The sequence below is a fragment of the Neoarius graeffei genome, chromosome 17, assembly GCF_027579695.1.
Source record: "Neoarius graeffei isolate fNeoGra1 chromosome 17, fNeoGra1.pri, whole genome shotgun sequence".
NCBI lineage: Eukaryota > Metazoa > Chordata > Actinopteri > Siluriformes > Ariidae > Neoarius > Neoarius graeffei.
The window spans coordinates 32,624,904-32,648,944 of NC_083585.1; the positions used below are offsets into that span (position 1 = coordinate 32,624,904).

The window sequence follows — 24,041 nt, forward strand, 5'->3', positions numbered from 1 at the left end:
ACGCGTTTATACAGCTATAAAAAGTAATAATGTGCTACAGCCTTGGCACTCAACCAAAATGCCAAGCTCACCCTTCAGCGTTCAGGGCATGACAGTGCACGGCTCTGTTTTAAACGTGACCGCAGGAGAACCCATGTGGAACCTCTGCTGACAGAGCCTTTCATTCCACCACTTGTATGTTAGTCAAGTTACAGAAAGTATAGACTCTTACTATAAACAACACACTTAGCAAACCACACCGAGAAAAGTCTGAATCTAAACTCGATGCCAATGAAAAGTCTATACGGAATATAATTTTCAAAACAGCGAAACAGCTCGGCGAGCTATTTATACACAGATATGAACGTCCCATCACGCAAAACTCAGCGACACACAGCTTTCTCAATCATAATTTAACACGACAGTCGTCATGTTCCAAAGCTCAAACTTTTATGCTGAGGTTTCCGAAGGCTGTAATTAGAGACAAGTCTTTATAAAGTGGTTTGACAAATGTATAAAAAGGAGTTTAAATGGCAGGGCATAAAAAGACCTTGCGCTGACACGTGCAAGAGGGTTGAAATAAATTGACACAAAAATAGCTAAAGTACTAGATGAGCTCATCCAGCCTGTGCTCCAGCATCCTCATGTTCACACTTCAGAGCTGCAGCTGCTTTAGGTGTGGCTGAGCCCTCACACTGGGCGGCAAGAAAGGAAGCGGTGCCGAGGGGTGGAGGAAGGGTCATTGTACAGATTGCTCACATGAAAAAGAAAAACAGTCAGGCGGTGAATTAGATGGCGGTTAGCTATTTATGCTGTATCAGAAGACTAAACCGAGCTACGGCTCGGCCATAAACTAACCTACGCCCCAAATGAGGTGCCAAGCCACAAGAAGCATTTGCATCAACTGGGAATACATGGAAAAGATGGCCTTCTAATTATAGAGGCTGGAAACGGAAGCGCGGAGTGATTAGGAGTTTAGGCGCTGTGGTATGTTTATCTGGGAGCTTCCTCTCCCTCGCCCTGCACGCTCACTCCCTTGCTTACCCTGGCTTTGACAGATGAGGCTTGGCCGGCTTACTGAGACACCAGTTTGCTGATGGTACACTCTGTTCTCCAAGAGCCAGTGGAGACTGGCAAGGCAGTGCTGGGGCTTTTGTGGCCTTGTTGAAATACGGAGCCTCGCGGAGAGGCGTCAGTTGGTTAGCCCACAGGAAGCAAGATTAAAAAGCAGACTTTTCAGTCCTGGTAAGCCACCACAAAATTTCAGGAACCTGAGACGTTAAAGCAACCTCTTACACATCCTATTTATAACACCTTATCCCCTAAGCAAAGGGATTATTTATGATGTTGGGAATAAATGCGGGCACATGAATATACAAAACATATTTGCTGCAATTAAAAGAAGTTCTTTACCATGTGGAAAGGGACACGTTACATGCTTTACATGATGACATTTGTCATTTGGGGTGGAAGATGACCATGACTTCAATTTGGTGGGTGGCGGTTGTGGGTCCAGAGGTGACTGATGAGGCCAACCCGAGCTTTGAAGGTACGCCCACATGTCGGGCACGAGTGGGTAGGTGGGGGTGTAAATTTTGCTTTACATGCAAATATTAGGGGGTACGAACTTGTTAAGCCACAATCTAAGCTTCAAGTGATCCTTGGGACCAACAGCAGGTCTACCTCAACTTTATCAAAAGTGTTCGAGATACTCTACTGCTTGAGGAGGTCAGCATTATCGGCAGAAGCTCAATCATTTAAAATGGTAAGTATCATAGAAATGGCTTCATTCAGCTGTTGGACGATTTGCCACCCCCAAGCAGCTGAGCCCCAAGGCCGTGCTGGTGCCAAGCGGGAAAAGATGATGATGAGGGCTGAACGATATGGACAAAATTTCATATCTCGATATTCATGCCAGATATCTCGATATCGATACGATACGACTACGGGTTCGGTGAAAACCAAGCATTTTTCAGAAAAATAAAAGCATCATAATACAAAAAAAAATGTGGAAAGTGCAGTTTTATTTTTAAGAACTCACTGCCAGTCATCAACATTAACATCAATTACGAATAAATTAATTACAAATCAAACATTTTACTGCAGCTCTGCTTTCGAGACTGTGTACACAGGTACCATGTCTTTTGCAATGTGGTATGTTATAGCGTCTGTAATTTCTTTATGTCTGGTGGACGTCGACTCGTACGGTGTAACGCTACTGAACGCATCAGCAATCAAACTTTGCTTTGGCTTATTTTGGGATGACTAAGTCGTCCCCGGTGTTTCTCTCACTGTCATACACTCTTCGTGCAGCACGCGATGGTGTTGTTTCAGGTGGTGAAACATGTTTGTTGTGCTACCTTGCTTCGTCGCAAGTTTTTGCTAAGCACGACCTGCAGAACACCTCACTCCAGTTGACATCGTCCTTTTTGAATCCAAAATACCTCCAAATAATGGAGGATGATTTATGTTTTGGCACCAAGTCAGATTCTACACCGCCACCGGCTGCATTATCTTCCGCACTCATTTTCTTTCTTTCTTTTTAATTTCCCCGCTGTGTCTGTAATGTCTGTGCGTGTCGGTCTCCGTCTCCTTCATTCCCGCCCTCATATGTTTGTCATTGGTTGGCTTCAGCTGTCGATCCACAGCAAGCATGAAATAAGGTTTGTGGTTGGCTGGCCTTAGCGGTGCATTCAAGGGCAATCGTAAAAATGATGTTTGTTGTGACTGCCAGAGCTGTACATGCAGGGCGAGCGCGGGGAAGGAAATCTATATCGTCTATATTGTTGCTTTTTCGATATTAATATCTTGAATGTTCATATCTAGATATAGATACGATAACGATATATCGTTCAGCCCTAGTAAGTATGAGAAGCAGAACCTCATAGTCAAGGAAGAACTTAACAGACAGCTGATATAGCTTGAATAATACTGGTGCCGTCATCATCATTGTGCGGCCTTGGCCGAGAGACTGCACAGTAACGTTCCACCAGCAGTCAGGGTCTCCCATGGCAGTGCCCAGTTCAGTGAGGTTGATCTCAGTGTCCCTCGCAATGACCTGGGGATAGATAAGGCGACCCCTACCGGCTAATTACCAGAGGAGATGAGCTCCTGCTTGGCATGGAAGCAGTGGCCCGCAAACTATGCGCGTCGCTTAGCCTTGGCAGGGCACCACAGATTTGGTCCATTGTGGCCTCGGACCTCCAGGACAAACCCTGAACCCTGCGGAGCAAGTTGGTGTAGCAATCGTTGAGGCGTTTATGAAGGCGTGCCCTGAGGTTCCAGGTCTCTGAGCTGTACATTACTGAAGGCAAGATGCTCTTAGGTTAGCATACGGCTTGTTTTGGCCATAGTGGATGTGGATAAACCAACACAAGGTCCGCGAATACATCTTGAAGTTGCGGACAATAGCAAAAGCAGCAAGCTTACTGGGGGCGGATTAAGTCCCTCGTGTACATCAGTATCCCTGTTTCAGCATTGATGTCTTTTACACAGTAGCTGTGCTGCTGAATCTAGCAGAAATTACAAGTACAGCTGTGCATCACTGGTGTAGAAGAAGTGAAAACTAAGAAACAGTATGGTTGTGGATTACGTGTGCTGAATATAAACATAAAGAACAGTAAGGAATACAACAGAGCCTTATGGGACGCCACATTGCGCTTTTTCGGCTCTCGTGGCTCATGCTATCCTTTGAACTCCATTTCGAAGCCCCCCAACACAACAACGTGACCAGAAAACATAAGAGAGAACCCATGAAGTCACCCCCTGAGTCATTTTGTTAAAACCAGTGCAGTTGATGTCAGCAGCCTGTCTCGCATTGATATCTTCATCTTGGCTGTACGGAGAGCTTAAACAAAAAGAGGCTTCTTAATTAACAACAGTTGTCTAAAACCTCTGAGAAAAAGGAAATCTCAAATTAAACATGTGTGTGTGTGCGTGGAAAGAGCTCTGAGGGACACTACAGAGGAAACAGAGCACTTCTATGCCAGAGACACATACTTCTGAAGCGAAGATAAAGAGAGTAAATAAACCACATCAATCACTGTGCTTTGTCTATGGTGCTGCTTGCAATGCTGTAATGACATGGGCATGTACACTGTGTGCGTATTCATGTGGGTGTCCACTCGTTCAGTGATATCACCCGGCGTGTGACGCTTATCGAGGTGTTTATGAAAGCCGTGGAACACACACATGCAGCGAGCGCAATAAAAAAAAAGCCTCCAGCTTCACATCAAAGCCACCCACTCAGGCCTAAAACAAGCAACACTTTCTGAGTCCAGAGGCCACCCTCAATCCAACCATCAGATAACGCCGAGGAGGAGAGGAGGGGACCGGCTCGGGTCAGTCAATAACTTGTTAATCTTTCACAGACCGAGTGAGAACTTCTAAAAGCAGAGCTGTTTGATCCCAAGCTGGAGTCAGCTTTGATATTAGCAAGGACGTACTGACGGATCTGGTTCTAGTGGACTGTATCGACTTTGTAGCAGTCCACCATGATGTGAGCTGAGCGAATGTAATACCAGTTTCCTTTTCTCTGGGCTGGAGGGAGGAGTGAAGTGGATTCCACAGATGACTGGAGAGCATCAGCATCCTGTGGCTGGGAGCCTTGTTTGTCTGGGCAAATTGGTACCAAGAGCACGCTTGTCAAACACACTCGTGGCACAGCACTCCTGTGGCGTCCAGACTGAGAGCAGCTCTTTGCATTCTGAGCTACGAAACATCATCCACTATTTATGTACGAGGTTACAGAAAAGAGGTGAAAGGGGAAAAGGTGCTCATGGTCCATTTGATCCACAGCCAGAATTTTTTTTTTTTTTAAAAAGCACTTTACGGCTAAGCATGGGAGGAAATATGTTTAGCGTGAGGAATTATATTGAAGGTCCACATCATTTTTAAACATTCTAGCCTACATGCGTCCATGCTTTACTTATAACCCAAAGCTCGTCAGGGCTGTGGTGGTAGAAAAGCACATTCTCCCACAGAGGCTTAGCCAGCCTTACACGGCTTTTTGTGTGAATGTTAAAAGCCCAAGAACAAATTGGTAAAACCACAACCTCCAGATAAGAGAAGCGAGCGGATGAAACACGTAATCCTTTGTATTTTTCTCCAGACAGTGGATGATAATCTCATTTCATCTAAATGTTCTCTTTTATTTCACAGAACGTCCTGTTAACTAATTAATCCCCTGAAACATTCACCATAGTGGATCAGATTTCACAGTTCTTCGCGATGCTTCGGCGCTAATGCCGTTCAGATGGAGGTGAGCTCAAGGTTCTTCCTGGACAATGGCTGATTCATTTTAGATTAGGGAAGGCGTTTTTGATGGCTCACGCAAAACACGGAGACTTGAACGAGTGCAAAGCAAAGCAGTAAAATAAAACAGTTTCCCATGTGGAAGAAATAAACAAAACAACTTTAGGCTTGAATGAAATACAGTATTCTTTCCAGAAATCCTGTATTTTAGATCTCTATAGTTTTTAAACATATACAGTGTCCAGGCTATAAGGTGTTTTATGCATCATTATAAAGCTACCGCTATGCAGAGCAACAGAAATTTAAAAAATAAAACAAGATATGAGCAATCATACGCTCTGATTGGCTACTCTACTCCTAGGTTATCAGCTCGCATACCGTGAGTAGAGAAAAACAAAATGTCGGAGCGTGTTGCTGAACCAACCGAGGACGAAATAAAAACTCTACTCGAAAACAAAACCCCAAAAATACAAAGGCAACAAAATATGGAATGAAAGTACTTGATGGTAAGAATGTATCTTTTTTTTTTCAAGTATTATTATTTTCACATTTTCCACAAATTGCTCCTGTCATGTCGCCGGTTTGTTTACATTCTAAGCGGAAATGATTTTGTCGGACGTTTTGTATCAAGTTTTTATTTATCGAATTTGCAAAAAATAAAAATGCTCTGTTTCTCAAAATCCAGTGAACGTGGGCAGAATAAAACAATTATTCCGCTCAATCTCATCGTACATGGCTTATAGCCGACTCGGTGCTACGCGCCTCGTCGGCTATCAGCTCATGTACAACTCGATTTCGTGACATAACCATAATAAATAGCAATAATGACTGTGAAGATTTCTGAATCTGTTGTATTGAACATGCTTTAGTCAGTAGAAATGCTTTGAAGGAATTACATTAACTAATATCTCGTCTCATCTCATTATCTGTAGCCGCTTTATCCTGTTCTACAGGGTGGCAGGCAAGCTGGAGCCTATCCCAGCTGACTACGGGCGAAAGGCGGGGTACACCCTGGACAAGTCGCCAGGTCATCACAGGGCTGACACATATGGCCCTTTTCCACTACCCTTTTTCAGCTCACTTCAGCTCGCTTCAGCTCACTTCAGCCCGACACGGCTCGCGTTTCGACTACCAAAAACCAGCACGACTCAGCTCGCTTCAGCCCTGCTTAGCCCCTAAAACTCGCACCGTTTTGGAGTGGGGCTAAAGCGAGCCAAACCGAGCCGAGTGAGGCTGGGGGCGTGAGCAGACACTCCCCTGTGCACTGATTGGTGAGGAGGAGTGTCCTCACACGCCCACACACGCCCCGCGAGCACGCTGGGATCTGTAAACACCGTAAACCCGGAAGGAGAAGAATTACGAATTACGAGAATTTCTGAAGCCTTATGCGCCTCGCCTCATCTATACGCTCTTGCCAGTATCTGTTGGCGTTGTCGGTGACAACAAGCCACAGAACCAAGACCAGCAACACTAACGACTCCATGTCCTCCATGTTTATTGTTTACTATCCGGGTCATGAGACTACCGCTTAAAAGATCACTGATGTCGCTGTTTGCGCTGCTTAACGACATCACGTGACGTCCACCCACTTTCGCTAACTCCACCCAATGTGTCCACCCACTTCCAGCCAGCACGGTTCAGCGCGGTTGTAGTCGAAATGCAACTCCAACAGCCCCGCTCAGCTCGACTCAGCCCGACTCAGCACGGCACGGCTCAGCCCGACTCAGCCGCGTTTGTAGTGGAAAAGCGGCAATAGACACAGACAACCATTCACACTCACATTCACACCTACGGTCAATTTAGAGTCACCAGTTAACCTAACCTGCATGTCTTTGGACTGTGGGGGAAACCGGAGCACCCGGAGGAAACCCACGCGGACACGGGGAGAACATGCAAACTCTGCACAGAAAGGCCCTCGCTGGCCACGGGGCTCGAACCTGGACCTTCTTGCTGTGAGGCGACAGCGCTAACCATTACACCACCGTGCCGCCTACATTAACTAATATTTAGTGACAAAATAATGCTGTGCGCATATCAGCAGTGTTATCAGACTGCAAGTGGTTAAAAATGTTTCACACAAAATCCCTTGACCCAGTCTGGGGGTGGGGGAAAAATTAATATATTATATATGTATAAAAATAAAGGGAAAAAAAAGCTTTTCATGATAAGATGTTTGCTGCGCTCACTTATCTGGCAGAAAAGCATATCCGAGGAACAAAAAGAGGTTCGAGGGAGAAAAAAAACAACAACACAGTTCTCCAAATTTAACAAAGTGTTCAACGTCACAAAACAAAGCTTTCGCTTGAGGTAAATTCCACTAATACCGAGCTCCCTGCTGGCAAGGGGCATTAAAACAGACAACTTCTCAGCTAAAGTAATCATTTCTGACTGTCCCACTGTGCTTAAACCCTGTGCAAAACTGAAAGATGATCTTCAGCTCCTGTCTGTCTGTCTCTCTCTCTCTCTCTCTCTCTCACACACACACCTTAGCAAATTAGATTCTGAACTCCATGAAAAAGAGAGAGAGAGAGAGAGAGAGAATCATTTAAAAGCAAAAAAAATACTGTGTATATCATGGTAAATAAACTTTTTTTTGCTTCACATGGTACTGCATTGCTGCATCCTATACATGCCAACTCTTGTCTTCCCATAAGCCTCGGTCACAACCGGCCGTACATGCTCCTATGGCCGGTCTACGTGCAAAAAACACAAGAAACGCACGGAGGGCGCGCGTGTGACGTGCTGATTTTCGAGCAGTAGACTGGCCGCAGACCGGCCGCAGAGGTTCTTTGTCATGTCAAACAAACTCTACGGGCGCTTACGTTTTTTTCAGGTTGCAAGACAAACTTACGGCCAACGTGCGTCTTTCTCCACGAACAAAAAAAAAAACAAAAAAAAAAATGCAGCGATTTGGGAAACGCCAAAAATCGCACGGCCAAAAAATCGTACGTCCGGTTGTGACCTAGGCTATACCAAGCTCAGAGAATAACACAGTAAGCATGGCCACTGATGAAAAAGTATATTTTTCAGAAGTGCTTCTGAGGCTGGAGTCTTAGAAAGTCCTTAGCACCATTTACACCACTGGGTACATGTTCAGAATGTTGGGTATCATTTTTTTTACCCTCAAAATACGTTGTGTAGAGTACGCTGGTGGTGCATCATTGCAACCGCACAGCTCCAGGGTCTCTGGTTCGATCCTGAGCTCGGGTTACTGTCTCTATAAAGTTTCACATGTTCTCTCCGTGTCCATGTGGGATTCCTCTGGGCTTTCCGGTTTCCTTCTTCCAAAAACACGCCGGTATTGGGATTATCTACTCTAAATTGGCTCTAGGTGTGAACGAGCACGTGAATGTCCATGTGCACACTGACATCCTCTCCAGAGAGTATTCCCGCCTCACGCCCAGTGTTGCAGGGATATGTTCCACATGCACCGCGACCTTGACCATGAGAAAGCAGTTATTGGAGATGAATGAATGAATATGCACAGCACTGTTAGTAATGAAATAGACATCATCAAACGAACAGGAACAGAGCTGTGCTGAAGAAGTGAAGTGAAGAGTTTGGCTTCAAAACGCGATTTGAAAAACTGAAACTCCCGCCACCAAACCATCAGCAATCATCATATCTTACTCGTACCATATTCAGTTTACGCCAAAACACGATATCTGCCATGGATTTACACATTCCAAAACGCAACAAGCGCCATCACTGATTTTTCTCAAAACCAGACAAACCCATTTGGCCAATCAGAGGCCGCCGTTGGCGTGAAGTCTTCTAAGATGGCTGCGTCCATGAAGTAGGAAATCGTTTCGTCATTTCTCGCATTTATTGGACAATTTCACGCTGAATTATGAATAATTTCGACGGAACGGAGGAGGCTGTGATGGTTTCACCAGTGGGGAAGAAACGTAGGCCGTCAAAAGCAAATCATAATCGAAAACACGTTAAGAAAATGCGGCATTCGGGTGCCGGGAAAATACCAGACGTTGTGTGCACGCATAAAGCATGTACATGTGTGTTTTGCCATACTGATAAACTCACACCGGCTGAGATTGCCCATTTTTCAGGATACTAAAGCATATTCTATATCCAATTTCAGATATATCGGTCATGAAAGAACACGGTTAAACGCATTTTAAATAGAAAGGGATATGTAGCGTTTTGGGAAAAAGGCCGTGGCGTGGATATGTAGCGACTTGACAAAAAAATAATTACTTGGTTCAGTTAAAAGCTGTTAATTAGTTCTGGACCTCATTTTTGAAGTGTATTATTATTAAGGAGTTAGTCAATAAACTTTAAAACAGAATACAGTGGTTTTCCTTTTATCACTTCCCGTAATCAGAAAAAGTGATTTTTCTTGAAACAGTGGAATTGGCTGCATAGCGTTTTGGAACCCAACTCTTCAAGTGACGAAGCACAGTGACAGTGATTCTCCGAGCTGCTGAAGATGTACACGTACGCTCTTGCTGCACACCGCTAACACGTTACAGTTCGAGAGCAGCAGTTTATTCAGTGCTAAGCTAGCTGTCATGTTATCCAAATTAAGCCTATATGGATAAGACGTACAGGTTTGGACAGTATCCCTTAATTACACACCTAAGAATAGAGCTTACAAAACCACAAAGCAAGTGCCAGCTACCCGCATGGCCGCCATTTTCCATCCTCGCTCTTCTGTTGTGTGTCCAACATATACTGCTGGGTTGGGTTTCTTTCATGACTTACTTTTCTTTTTTGAGTAGGGATCTGTGCTTGCCAGTTAGTGTCAAATCACTGCATTGTCTTAGGGTTTTGTCTTTACCATTTTTGAAATCTACCCACTCCGGAGGGACCTGTGGTCGACCCTACAGCAAACGCGACACTTTCCACTGCGGCTGCAAGCTCTCGCACGTAATTCCCCTCGGAACCGGGGCAGCTAGGAGACAGAGAGCGTTTCCCGCTAATTAAAATCAATCCCTCTACGCAGAAACCAACAATGCTGAAGGACTTGTTTTTTTGATCATGTGCCCTAATGATGTCAGGCACCTAAATGACTGCATGTCTGTGTGTGACCATTCATGAGGAATACTCAGCCTGAGCTTGTTAGTCCCTGTTTAGAGGCTCTTTCTCTTTTTAGTCTCAAGAAACTAGGGGATTTCTCCCAGCCTTTTCGGTGCCGAGCAATTTCATAATTTCGAAACAAATTATTACAGTCCGCTCGATTTATGCCTGCGCAAATGAAGTGATGATAAACACATCCCATTACTTCTGACTAAAGCAGACAAGTGGAAGGTTAAGCTGTTTGAAGTTTTGTGCGCCCTGCTGTTATCTAAACCCGGCCGCCTGGAGTCCTCTCTGCATGGGGCAGGGGACGTCTGACAAAGAGCTGTGCTGGAGGCTTAACACTCGCTGGACCTGAGTGGGGCCTCCGTGAGCTGGGACTACGACCTCTGTCTAATTCTATAAAGAAAGACTTACCACAACACTACGTCCAGCGTTCGCTGGACACTGAGGCAGCTGTACCAGCTCTCTATGAGTTTAGTTAATTTCGGCAGTCCAACCAGATTGTTAGGGTTTTAATTTAAATTCCCTGCGTCATTATTTTATGTAAGAACCCTTAGAACTTGGGGGAAAAGAAACTCTCGCTGCACGACATTTAAATAGTGCGTATCACTCTGGTGAACACAGACGCTGTGTTTGTATTTTGCTCGGCTTTGCAAAGTAGCCAAGGCAACTCGCAAACATGAAAAGGCTGCGTGGATGATGGTCACTGTGTCATTCACCAGAGCAACAGGACACGAAGTGTAGATCCACTTCAGCTCTCCTCCATGCAGGTTAATAGGCCAAAGGTTGCTCTCAGCTCACAGGCATAAAGGTTAACCAACAGCGCCCCCAAGAGACCAGCCATTTCAGCTCAAACACTCATTATATTCTTCCTACAACCTCGTGTCATGTTTGTGTTTGGATAACAGTAAGTCTGTCACATTAAGGTATAGATGAGTAAAAACGTAGATATATGCTTGAATAAAAAGTAAGTATCTGTTCCTTCATCCTTTTATCCTGGATCGCCATCATTTTATTACCACTGTAAATATAAATAAACTTATAATACATTCGTGGGGGGATAGTACGAAGTATGCACCACCCACCCCAATACACATCCATTTTCAATCAGTATAAGGGGAATGTAACCACTGAGTCTCAATCTGTAAAGTGGATGGGCTGCAGGATATTTTTTTAATGAGCAATAATGTTTAATATTTAAAACTTGTAATAAAATAATATTTAATAAAATACTAATAATATTTTAAAAAATGAACCAGTGTTAGTGACGCAGGAGCTCACACAGTCATACCATGAGAAACCAGACTCGTTTATAATTAGCTAAGTTGCTCTTCGTGAGAACAATTAGATCTTCCAAACAAAACAATCAGAATCAAAATCCATTGAAAGCTCAGTGAGGAGGAGCAATTTTTCTGAATTGTGGATGGACGACGGACGCCGCGTGATGGCAATAGCTCATCGACGGCCAGTGAGCTAAAAAAACATATAATAAAAATAATAAATGGCATCACAGTGGGTAGCGTTGCTGCTGCACACCTCCAGTCTCCCCAGTTCAATCCTGAGCTGGGGTTCCTGTCTGTCTGGAGGTTCTGTGCATGCTCTCCCTGCATCTGCATGGGTTTCCTGTAGGTTCTCCAGTTTCCTCCCGCCTCCCAAAAACACAGCAGTAGGTGAAATGGCTACGATAAACTGCCCCCAAGTGTAAATGTGTGTGTGTGTGTGTGTGTATGGTGCCCTGACTTGTGTCCTATCCAGGGTGTAATCCTGCCTGACACCCAGTGATCCAGATCCACGGCAACCCTGAGCAGGATAAAGCAGTTACTGAAAGTGAGCAAGTGAAAATTATATTAGGCTTCATTCAATTTGGAGTTCCTCTTAACGCTATTTTACATCAGACCACAGCAGTGTGGTGTCCAACACGCTGTCATGTTAATCAAAGTGGCTTTACACCAGACAATAACAGTGCACAGAGCAGCTGTTTTTAAAATAAAAAGAGGTGTAATTTCCCAGGGCACGGTCACGGATTCAAGCTAGAGACGCTAAAAAATACAAGACGGATGCTATAATTTGCAGTGCATGTCTGTAATCCAAACAGCACATGGGCTCTATATCAGTCTAAAGCCCTGCTGCAGCAGCTCATGCCAAACTCCCTGAAAGTTCTAACTGCCACAGAGCATATAAGGAAAAATTTCACTGGATTAGCAAAATGTAATTTTTTTCAATCATTTAAAATGTGTATTTTACACACACATACATACACACACATACATATATATATATATATATATATATATATATATATATATATATATATATATATATACACACACATATATATATATATATATATATATATATATACATACATATATATATACATACATATATACACACATATATATATATACACATATATACACACATATATATATATATATATATATATACACACACACACACACACATATATATAAAAATTTTTTAAACACACATACATACATACATTTACCGTACTATGCAAAAGTCTAAGGCACCATATTTTTTTTCATACAAACTTTGTTATAGATTTCTATTTTATGACTTCTACATTATTGAGTCAGTACAACTACATTTTAGAGTCCAAACGTTCGTTTTCCAGCACACAAATGTTACAGGAAAAAATTTTTTTTTGTATCTGAGCAGCATATTCCATAAGAGACCAGTTTTCAGATTAAAAAAGAAAACATAATGAAGGCTGCTGGGTTTTGGTGCAAAATGAAGAAGCGAGTGTGACAGTCAGAGTGTCCAGAAGAACCGCAGCTGGTTCTGTAAGATGCTCGGTAAAACCTACAGCTCATTTCCTTTAAAACTGCACTCACTGTACCTCAGACTACTATTTTTAAAGCAAAGGGTTGTCTCACACCAAATACTGACTTTGTTTCATTTTTTATGGCTTACTGCTGTTTAGAGTATTTTTTTTAATGTTGAAAATTTTCATTTCATTATTTTTAAGCCATTTTTTGCTCTATAGCATTTCTTTACATGTGCCTAAGACTTTTGCACAGTACTGTGTGTGTGTGTATAAGTGGTCATTCCTGTTGATAATAATGTTATATTTGCATGCTATATTTATTAAAACAAGAACACAGAAGTGAATGCTTTAGAATTTTGAGCCTTTAAAATATTCTGAGAAGCCCTTTAAAAAAATAAAAATAAAAACTCAGTTCCATGGATCTACATCAATATCCAGATTTTTGTAAAGCTGATTCGTGACAAGGCCTTTAATTAAATGTGCTAAAGAAATAAAACTGAACTGAATCGACATATCCCAGTTCTCTCCCACCAGTGAAATTTGTCGTAATTGTATTTAACAAACACCTGAGAAGAAAACCAGAGGAAGAATGCTGGTGGAAAATGAGCCGTCTTGCGCGGACTTTCCCACAGTGCATTAATAAGGACAGGTATTTGAAAGATTCCTCTAAGGGCACTGGCAAGCAGCAGCTTTCAGCACCTTCTTATTAACTGGTCACTCTACCTGCGACACTCACCGCACAATACGCTTAGCTGTAATGGATTTCCGGAAGGACAAATACAATGATGTGCAAAAGCACAAAGGTGTTCTGATGACTGGCTATCACAGAGGACTGGCACATCCAAGGTCAGGCCAAGGGCACTGCATTATTACATGATGAGACTCTCAGAAAGATCTGATAAATGTGATGAATGTCGCTCCTACCTCGGTGTCGCTGTGAGGTAAAGCATGTTGTGACATGTGCACGTAAATGTATAATGAATTACCAACTTGACCCACATCTTCTTCAACAGAGTGATCACTTCACATTTCTTTTTCATCTTCGAGGGGGTGAAACCGGACCTGACGTGGCTCGGGGGCTTTGGCAGTACTTCATCCGCACATCAGGGTTTAGTTAGCACTTTCAAATGGACAGACATGAACTGATCAGTCAGTGTGCTAGTGAGGTAAAAGGCCTGGATGTAGACTTTGTGCCACAGTGGCAGCAATCACTCATTAGATTAGATTAGATTAGATTAGATTAGATTAGATTAGATTAGATTAGATTAGATTAGATTAGATTAGATTAGATTAGATTAGATTAGATTAGATTAGATTAGATTAGATTAGATTAGATTAGATAAAACTTTACTGATCCCTTTGGGAGGGTTCCCTCAGGGAAATTAAAATTCCAGCAGCATCATTACCGAATAAACAGAAAATTAAGAAAACTTCTAGATAAATTAAGTATTACAACTTCAACTCGATGCCCGGTGCCAGACGCTTTCTAAAGCAGATGATCAGATCGCATCTTAAAGCAGGGGTTCCCAAACTTTTCCATGCCAAGGCCCCCCAAACAGCATTAGCTTCTGGCCAGGGACCCCCTTTGCAAACCCACAGACAATGCTACAAAATATGTAAAGAAACATCAACTTTTAGAATGTTTTCTCTTACTTTTATTCAATATTCAATAATTGTTACATTTGTTTAGCATAAGAATATTATTAACTAACATGTTTTCAACACAAATATTTTCACACTGAACAATAAACTGTATAACTTCCTGTGGTACCTGATTCAACTCGTTATCCATCCTTTTTGCGACCAGTGCCTCGCGATGGAGCATGCAGTGTGTGGCCGCTACATACGGGGCCTTCTGCTTAATGAGCGCGGTCACGCCACTGATCTTCCCGGTCATTGCCGCGGCTCCGTCCGAACACCCCCCCCACACAACGGGCCCAGTCCAATCCGTTAGACTCGATGTAATCGTCCAAAACTTGAAAAATGTCTTTCCCAGTAGTTCTTCTTTCAAGTGCTTTACAAAATAGTATTTCCTCCACAAATCTTTCCTGTGAAATAAATCTGATGTACACAAGCAGTTGGGCCTCATTGGATAAATCTGTGCTCTCATCCAGCTGAAGTGCGAAGTATTCGCTGGCTCTCACCTGCTCCAACAGCTGAGCAGATACGTCTTGAGCCATGTCACCAATCCGTCGGCTCACGGTGTTATCAGAGAGTGGGACAGCATCAATTTTTTTGGCAGCATCCTCACCAAGCAATTCTCGGACAATGTCTTTGGTGGCTGGTAAAATAAAATCTTCTCCAATTGAGTGAGGTTTTTTAGCACGAGCAATGTGGTACGAGGCTAAAAATGATGCCTTCAGGGCCCGCTCGGGGACAGTAGCTTGCTGGGTGAATGCAGCAGATTGCCTGGCCAAATGCTCTTCTTTGCGTCTGAAGAAATCTACTGTTTTTTCGGCATCTGTCGGATGTTTTTGTACCAAGTGACGCTGAAGTTTTGAAGGTTTTAAGCACTCGTTTGACAGGGTCTCCAGACAGAGGACGCATTTCGGGCAATCATGGCCATTTTTCTGTATGGCTGTAAAGCCATACTTAAAGGTGGGGTACGAGATTTTGGAATAACGGTATGAGACCTAGCTCAAACTTTCTCATTTAAACTGTGTTTTCAGCCCCAATTTTCACTCCACACACATAATTTTCTCAAAAGTAGTAGCCACACTTGTCCTGATTCACACAATGTGTCTACCTACACGATAGGACTTGCAGTTTTTGAATGAGAAGCCTGAAAGTGAGGAGAGGACAGGCGCACAGCCCCATAGACTGCCATTATAAACTTGGCAGAAAAGTCACTCGTTTTTAACTCGCTCTAGTGACCTCACTTTTTACACTACAGACAAAAAATTACATCAGTGTGTTCAGGAGAGCCTTGTGGCGCTCACTGTGAAATAATTTTGTGAATATCTCCTTCCGTTTCCGTGTAAATCCCGGTTGTTTGGAGGGACCTTTTTCTGTGCATTTCTGTCTCTCCCTGCTGAGCACGGGTTGGGGAGGGGCTGCTCGCTCTCTCTCTCACACACACACACACACACACACAGAAGGGCCGGGCTGCTCGCGGGCTTCAGTCTGATTGACGTGTCAGTATCCAATCATTTTGAGGTGGTACCTCGATATGATTGGATGGCGTTTTTCCTTTATTTTACACTGTAGACTGCATTAAAATATTTCGTTTTTGGGTCAAACCTTCTATTGTACTGCTTGCAACATGGGTGTGAGGAGCTTTTCAAGCAATATGGTAAAAAATACTCCTGAAAAAAATCTCATACCCCACCTTTAATGTATGCTGCCTCATATTTTCGGATTTTAGTTGGCCAGGACTTCTTAGTTTTTTCGCAGCAGTGTCCTCCACAGCAGGGCTGTTGGTTTGTTCCTTCGGTCTCTTCTTCAAAAACCTGTCCATTTTGCGCTAGCAATACGCTAGCTTGAGAAGCAAAGCAGCTTGATAAATGGCGCAAACCGCAACATCACAGGCAATCGGAGAGATGAGCATGGCAAACAACGTTTCGATATGATCCATTATTATTAATAATCATATTTTATAATAATGATTAAAAAACTAATTACAATATATTTAATAATAATTATTTTTAAAAAGTATATTTTTTTCCCAATTTTTTTGTTATCGTCCCTCCAACTTTCTGAGGCCCCCCTAGCGCCCGCTGGCGTCCCCCCAAGGGGCCGCGGCCCCCACTTTGAAAGCCACTGTCTTAAACCATCCCACACAAGCCACTCCAAATCTGACGACATTTATGCCGCTTTTCCACTACCAACGCGGCTGAGTTGGGCTGAGCCGTGCCATGCTGAGTCGAGCTGAGTGGAGCTGAGTGGGGCTGTTGGAGTTGCATTTCGACTACAACCGTGCTGAACCGTGCTGGCTGGAAGTGGGTGGACACATTGGGTGGAGTTAGCGAAAGTGGGTGGACGTCACGTGATGTCGTTAGGCGGCGCAAACAGTGACATCAGTGACCTTTTAAGCGGTAGTCTCACGACCCGGATAGTAAACAATAAACATGGAGGACATGGAGTCGTTAGTGTTGCTGGTCTTGGTGCTGTGGCTTGTTGTCACCGACAATGCCAACAGATACTGGCAAGAGCGTATAGATGAGGCGAGGCGCATAAGGAATTCTCGTAATAAGTAATTATTCTTCTTCCGGGTTTACGGTGTTTACAGATCCCAGCGTGCTCGCGGGGCGTGTGTGGGCATGTGAGGACACGCCTCCTCACCAATCAGTGCACAGGGGAGTGTCTGCTCACGCCCCCAGCCCCACTCAGCTCGGTTTGGCTCGCTTCAGCCCCACTCCAAAACCGTGCGAGTTTTGGGTGCTGAGTAGGGCTGAAGCGAGCTGAGTCGTGCTGCTCTGAGGTAGTCGAAACGCGAGCCGTGTCGGGCTGAAGTGAGCTGAAAAAGGGTAGTGGAAAAGGGCCATTAGAAAGTGAAGCTTTTCACAGGCTACATGGTGCTTTTTGCCATTTTAACTTCTCATCAAATCTTCCCCATATGCACGTTCACACTTCAGATCAATTGTTAACTTTACTACATGTGCTTTGATGAGGCTCAGTAAGGCACTGGAAATGTGTATCCTTACCACTCGGGTTGAATGCCATACAGGATATAGGTTTATCATGAGCTGGAAAATGAGCGACCACGCCCTCTCCATCAGAGTCTTCACTCACAAGTACCTACAGATACACACACAAGCATCACAATTAAAAAAAAAAAAGATTCAGTTTACATCGAAAATTACTGGCACGACATCCAGTGATGTGCTGTAATCTGTTTAGATACATAAGATGGCATGGGAGAAAGATGTGAAAAGTTATGCCATTAGACAGACTGCATTTAGCTGACCGAACATATCCAAACAGAATTTGACTGCATTCACTTGACCACCAAAGAACAGCCTGCTGCAACACACACTCCTGTAATGCCTGAACACAAAGATGCATCGTAACTAAAGAAGGAAAATAATCAATCAGTGAACAGTTGGTGAAAGATAGAGGAGTTACTGTTGCCACACCAAAGCTGATACCTGGAAGAACAGTGATAAAAATCACGACTATTTTTAATAACCGTGGCACGTCATACTTGTGATTCATTTGTAGTTAGCGTTAATGTTGCGGAGCTTCCAAGAAACAAGTTATCACCTCCAGTCCATTATAGCAACTTTAAATAAGTCGTCCCATCACCAGCCTCAATGTTTAAAAAAAAAAAAAAACACAAACACCACCAATCCTAGAAGATTTTACTTTCCAGCTTTATCTCCGTTACAAAGTACTGACATTGGAGACACCTTCCATAATGCAGTAGCTACAGAAACATCATCTTACAGAAAGCTTCACCGTATCATTAATGCCACATTTTTTTTAACCCATTTATATGGATATAGTGTTTGCTGGGTGGCGGTGTAAGTGGCTAGCACTGCTGCCTCACAGCAAGAAGGTTCTGGGTTTGAGCCCAGTAGCCGACGGGGGCCTTTCTGTATGGCGTTTGCATGCTCTCCCCGTGTCTGCGTGGGTTTCCTCCGGTTTCCCCTACAGTCCAAAGACATGCTAGGCCAATTTTGTGTTTTTTTATATGAAAGTATGTCCCTTTACACACTCGTCCAGAAGGGTAATTTTGCACAAGGCCATCTGTCTACAGCAGAAAAAAAATAAAATAACAAAACGCATCTGGAAAAATCCCAAGGGAGTCTGGAGCCAGATTCGTGACGTCACCTGCGGAAGCGCCAGCAGGCTGCGCGAGCTTTGCACGGTTTCAGTGCACAGCCTGTGTAGACCAAGCGCTCCCATTTCTCTCTCATTGTCCGGTCTTTTGGAAAACGATGAGTACTAATCCCATCAAGATTGGTGTTGCTACACCCTCCTACGATAAACGTTGAAGAAATTTGCAGAAAACCACCAGGTCGTTTTCTCATAAACAAACCAGCGCTGACGTAGGATTCAGAGGGAGGCGTCCCGCACGTGACGTCACGAAAATCAATGTTTGCCGGGAAATCCGAATGCCGAGTTTTTTCAGAGGCGGACCAATTCGCCTCAAATGGCTTGATTTCAACTGAATTTTTCTGGTATTGCACAAGGTAAAAAAAAAATTGCACAAAATGCAGAATGTTACAGATATTTGACCAAAGTTTAATATAAAATAGGAGAATTACATTGATCTTGCTCCTGAATTTACCCGCGATATGCACTTTAAGCAGCGCTGTGGTATAAAACTGCAGTGCATCTTTACATATATTCTTACACAAAACACACATCATATGCATGTCTATTATAGCTAGGACCAGAACCTGAAAAAATGAAAGAATAAATGAAGTGGTGAAAGAGTTAAAACACACACACACACACACACATAGCAGGAGGAAACTCTAGACTGTCTCTCTGCTAATAGATATCCAAAAGAGATTAATAGCTCTCAGTTAAAAGAGCAGCACTATGGATCTGTAACTCATCCTTTATGTGTTCCTACAGGAAAAAAAAAACCCAACCTCTGAGATAGAGAAAAGAGAGAGCAGGAGGAGTAAGGAAAAATGAAAGCAGACAGAAAAAGGGCAAAAAAGGAGATAAAGAAGAGAGAGAGCGCGATAGAGCGAGAGAGAGAGAGCTCCACAAGAGGCCATTCTCTAGTCAGTGGCCCTCTGTGAAATTCAACTCATGAAAGAGATTATAACTAAGGCCAGACATGAGGAGGCCAAAGAGAAGAGTGATAAATCTAGCGGGGTGTTGCATTAAGGAGCATGCCGCTCATTTTAATAGAACCCAGTCCAAACACAAAACAGCCTTGCTCTCAAACCAAGACACAAAAAATGCCCCAGTGACAAAAAACAGGTCTCATACCAGAGAACAGATAATGTTTTACAGGGATTCAGGTATGACTGAAAATTTATGTGGAAAAAAAAAGCACTTTGTAGGGAAGGAGATGAAAAAGAGCAGAAGCAGAAAACTCTGGATGATGTTATAAAGTCAGTATCTAGCAGTGGATTATTGCAGTTATACCGAAGAGCTGTTAATCTCAAATCTGATTGGTCACACGGTGTTGCTTCATTTTCTATAGCAGCAGCTCTGACAGTATTAACATTAATACAAATCACGGTTTTATATTAATGTCAAGTCTGTTTATTTGTATACTGCTTTTAACCATACATGCTATCACAAAGCAGCTTTACAATAAAATAAAGATTTTAAACATGAACTAATACATTTTTCCCTAATAAGCGAGCCTGAGGTGATGGTGGTCAGGAGACGACATGAGGAATAAACCTTGAGAGGACTCAAAAGGGAACCCATCCTCATTTGGGTGTGTGCTATATGGTCAAAAAGTGCAATTGTGTAACCAGGAAATTCCTCATAGTTTTAACAGAAAATCTATTTTGTTGAAGCTATATGTTATGGTCACTGATGGAGACTTGAGTGTAAAACTGTTTATGACGACTGCAGTCCTAAAGTTATCATGGCAATTGCAGTCCTAAGCCATTATAGTCAAACTGTAAATGCCCAGAGTGTACTTCTAATACCCCTTTTCTACCAAATCGGTTCCAGGGCTGGTTCGGGGCCAGTGCTGGTTCACAACTCGTTCAACTTGCGAGCTAGCTGAGAACCAGTTTGCTTTTCCATAGCTCGCGGTGCTAAGGGAAGACACGTCATTACGTCGCAGTATATGTCAGTTACGTCGTTGTATACATCATTACATCGCTGTATACGTCAGTTATGTCGCTACGTTTGCATAAACCTTGGCGCGAATATCGAAGCAAAAACAACACGGAAGAAGCAGCAGCAGCAGCAACAACAATAATAATAATGGATGACTTCGCGTTTGTACAGCTGCTGCTTCTCGTCGCTTAAAAATGGCGGCCTTTTGTGGTCTTGTTATTGTTGTTGGTCTTAACAACTCCGCCCCCCCCCGCTGACGTAAGCCGTTCTTTCCTCTGGCCCAGCAGAGAGTGGAACCGGTTTTTCTGGCCCCAGAGCCAGTTCTTTGTCAGTGGAAACAGAAAACCCGGTTCCAAACTAAGCACTGGCCCCGAACCAGCCCTGGAACTGCTTTGGTGGAAAAAGGGCATCAGTGTATCTTTAGACTGTCCATATGGGGCCATCTTCTACAGGAGCACAGTGATGAGAGCCTCAGCCAGAAGTAGGCCATCAGGATGGATCAGCCAGGTTCGATCAGGCAGGTCCAGGTTCATGTTTCATCTCATTATCTGTAGCTGCTTTATCCTGTTCTACAGGGTCGCAGGCAAGCCGGAGCCTATCCCAGCTGACTACGGGCGAAAGGCGGGGTACACCCTGGACAAGTCGCCAGGTCATCACAGGGCTGACACATAGACACAGACAACCATTCACACATTCACACCTACGGTCAATTTAGAGTCACCAGTTAACCTAACCTGCATGTCTTTGGACTGTGGGGGAAACCGGAGCACCCGGAGGAAACCCACGCGGACACGGGGAGAACATGCAAACTCCACACAGAAAGGCCCTCGCCGGCCACGGGGCTCGAACCCGGACCTTCTTGCTGTGAGGCGACAGCGCTAACCACTACACCACCGTGCCGCCCCCAGGTTCATGTGCTGCTTCTAAATCTGTTATTATTTCTATAATAACAACATACACAGGGACTTGTATGGCACACATTCTATACTACAGACCTGTGCGGGTCTGAGCTCGGCTTTTGTCTGATTCTGAGATAGAAGCTACGGGACATAAACAGAAAAAATAGACCACTCAGAAATACGTCAATGCCAGGATTCGAACCAACGTCGCAAAATCTGTTCCTTTCCTGGGCAGCACACTAAACTGCTCGGCCACAGAGGATCGGCACATATGTTGTCAGTACGCAGTGGTGCCACATTGCAACTGTGGAATTGCTACCTGAAGCGAGCACACCAATTACATCCTTAAACACGCTCGAACTCGGTTAAATATACACATACAGACAGATCCCTCTATAGATTTCAGCCAAAGGCTGAGCCAATAATTTAAGAAAAATAGTAAGCAGATTTTTTTTTAATGAAAGCTGTCTTATCATTGATATGGTGAATCTTTCTGTAACGAGATGCTTCTGTTTATTTCACATTTATGGAAGGAGTCTCCAGTGTTAGAGTCTTGTAATGGTTTTCCAACAATTAATAGGTCTTTAGGACCGAGGACATCCGGTTTCTCTGTAACATGACAAGCTGCATTTTCAGATCTTATGAACTTTAAGAGAGGGGGAAAAAAAAAAAAGAGTGTGGGAAGGAAAAGACGTGAGGTCAGGTGATCACAGAAACTCACATTCCACAACATTAAAGGTAACTATAAATTTAATACATTTAAAGTTAGACGGGGCGGCACGGTGGTGTAGTGGTTAGCGCTGTTGCCTCACAGCAAGAAGGTCTGGGTTCAAGCCCTGTGGCCGGCGAGGGCCTTTCTGTGCGGAGTTCGCATGTTGTCCGTGTGGGTTTCCTCTGGGTGCTCCAGTTTCTTCCACAATCCAAAGACATGCAGGTTAGGTGAATTGGTGGCTCTAAAATTGATGGTGAATGGTTGTGTGTCTCTATGTGTCGGTCCTGTGATGACCTGGCGACTTGTCCAGGGTGTACCCCACCTCTCACCCACAGTCAGCTGGGATAGGCTCCAGATTGCCTGCGACCCTGTAGAACAGGATAAGTGGCTACAGATGATGGATGGAAAACTAGACAGCCTTTTGATTTCGTGAAATTTAGTTCCCTCTGAAATGTGGTTATTGTGATACACGTTTATTTCTGTAACATCTCACAAAATATCAGACCATTCTGTGTCTGGAAAGTTATTTAATTTGAGCGGATTCCTGAGCAAATAATGTGCATGAAATTGCTCGCTTCGCGCAGTCAAGCAGACAGGAAGTCCGTGTGCGCAGGTTTACCTTTGACCGTGCACTGACAGTTACATAATTCTGTCACTAAACGAACAGCTGATCACACCGAGGTGCTCGCTGAGCGCCGATATTTATTAGTTCGGTCCTGCGTTTCCTTTCCTTCGCATATAACATAACGTCTTTTCTTCTCGCTTTCCATTACTGTAGTCAGTCTTTCACGTTTCGTTTGCACACTCGCGTCCTCCATTTTTCTCTCCTGTTTCAAACTTGTATCCCACAATGCCTTGCGTGAACAAGGAAAGCCCACCACGTCATGCATGACGTAGTATCTTGAATTGGGTCATGGTGAAGCAGGCAACATTAGCAGAGAATTTAGAGCCATGTGGCCCTAAATTCATTAATTGTTCTATTTAAAAAAAAGAATAAAACTGGAAGGCTGTGACTCGAATTCAGTAGCTTTCGGTCCACTAAACAAAAATAATTGGGTGTTGGGGAAAATTCTTTTCATGACCTAGACTTGAAAAATCCGAAAGGCAGTCTAGCTTTAAATTAGTAATCATCCACAAATTATGTGGTATAAGAGGAATTAAAAAAAAAAAAAACCTGCTGTTATTGGAAAATAATCATATTTGTTGTGGTAATTGCATCGCACCACTTCGTCGCTGATTAGTTTCCTATGACAGCACACCCCTTTCTAGACCTTTCAAGGTCTCCTGTTCTAGCCCTTGCACATCACATTGGTGGATCAGACGAACAGGACTTGTCATGTGCAATTACTTGTGTGCCAGCCACAGGAACATGAAAAGACTTTATTAGGAAAACAAGTGTGGCAAAGTGGCCTACTTCTTGTGAGGTTAGGTCTCATCTACACCATGCTGCAGAGGCAACTATTTATGGCGTCGGTTTTTCCGCAGCTGTCAGATGAAGAGGGAAAAGTGTTGACTCTGGTGAAACAGGAGGTGTGTGTAAGCAGAATAAATCACACCTCTGACTGGGTGTAGCGTGTGAGGTCGAGCCTCTCTGGACACTCTGGTTTAACCTTCAGATTTTTAACAGCTCAGGAAACCAGACGAGCTGTTTACACGGGTCAAA

The 24,041-nt window shown here is 43.6% G+C and overlaps 1 protein-coding gene across 5 annotated transcripts in view; it reads right to left on the reverse strand.

The window, feature by feature from the left end:
- Positions 1-24,041, reverse strand: part of bcas3 (BCAS3 microtubule associated cell migration factor) — a 442,206-nt gene that overhangs the window by 337,951 nt on the left and 80,214 nt on the right. For all 5 annotated transcript variants that reach the window (XM_060944029.1, XM_060944028.1, XM_060944030.1 and 2 more), the window contains exon 13: positions 17,707-17,800. In XM_060944029.1, coding sequence (XP_060800012.1) covers positions 17,707-17,800 — 94 coding nt within the window. The remainder of the gene's footprint in view (positions 1-17,706; positions 17,801-24,041) is intronic.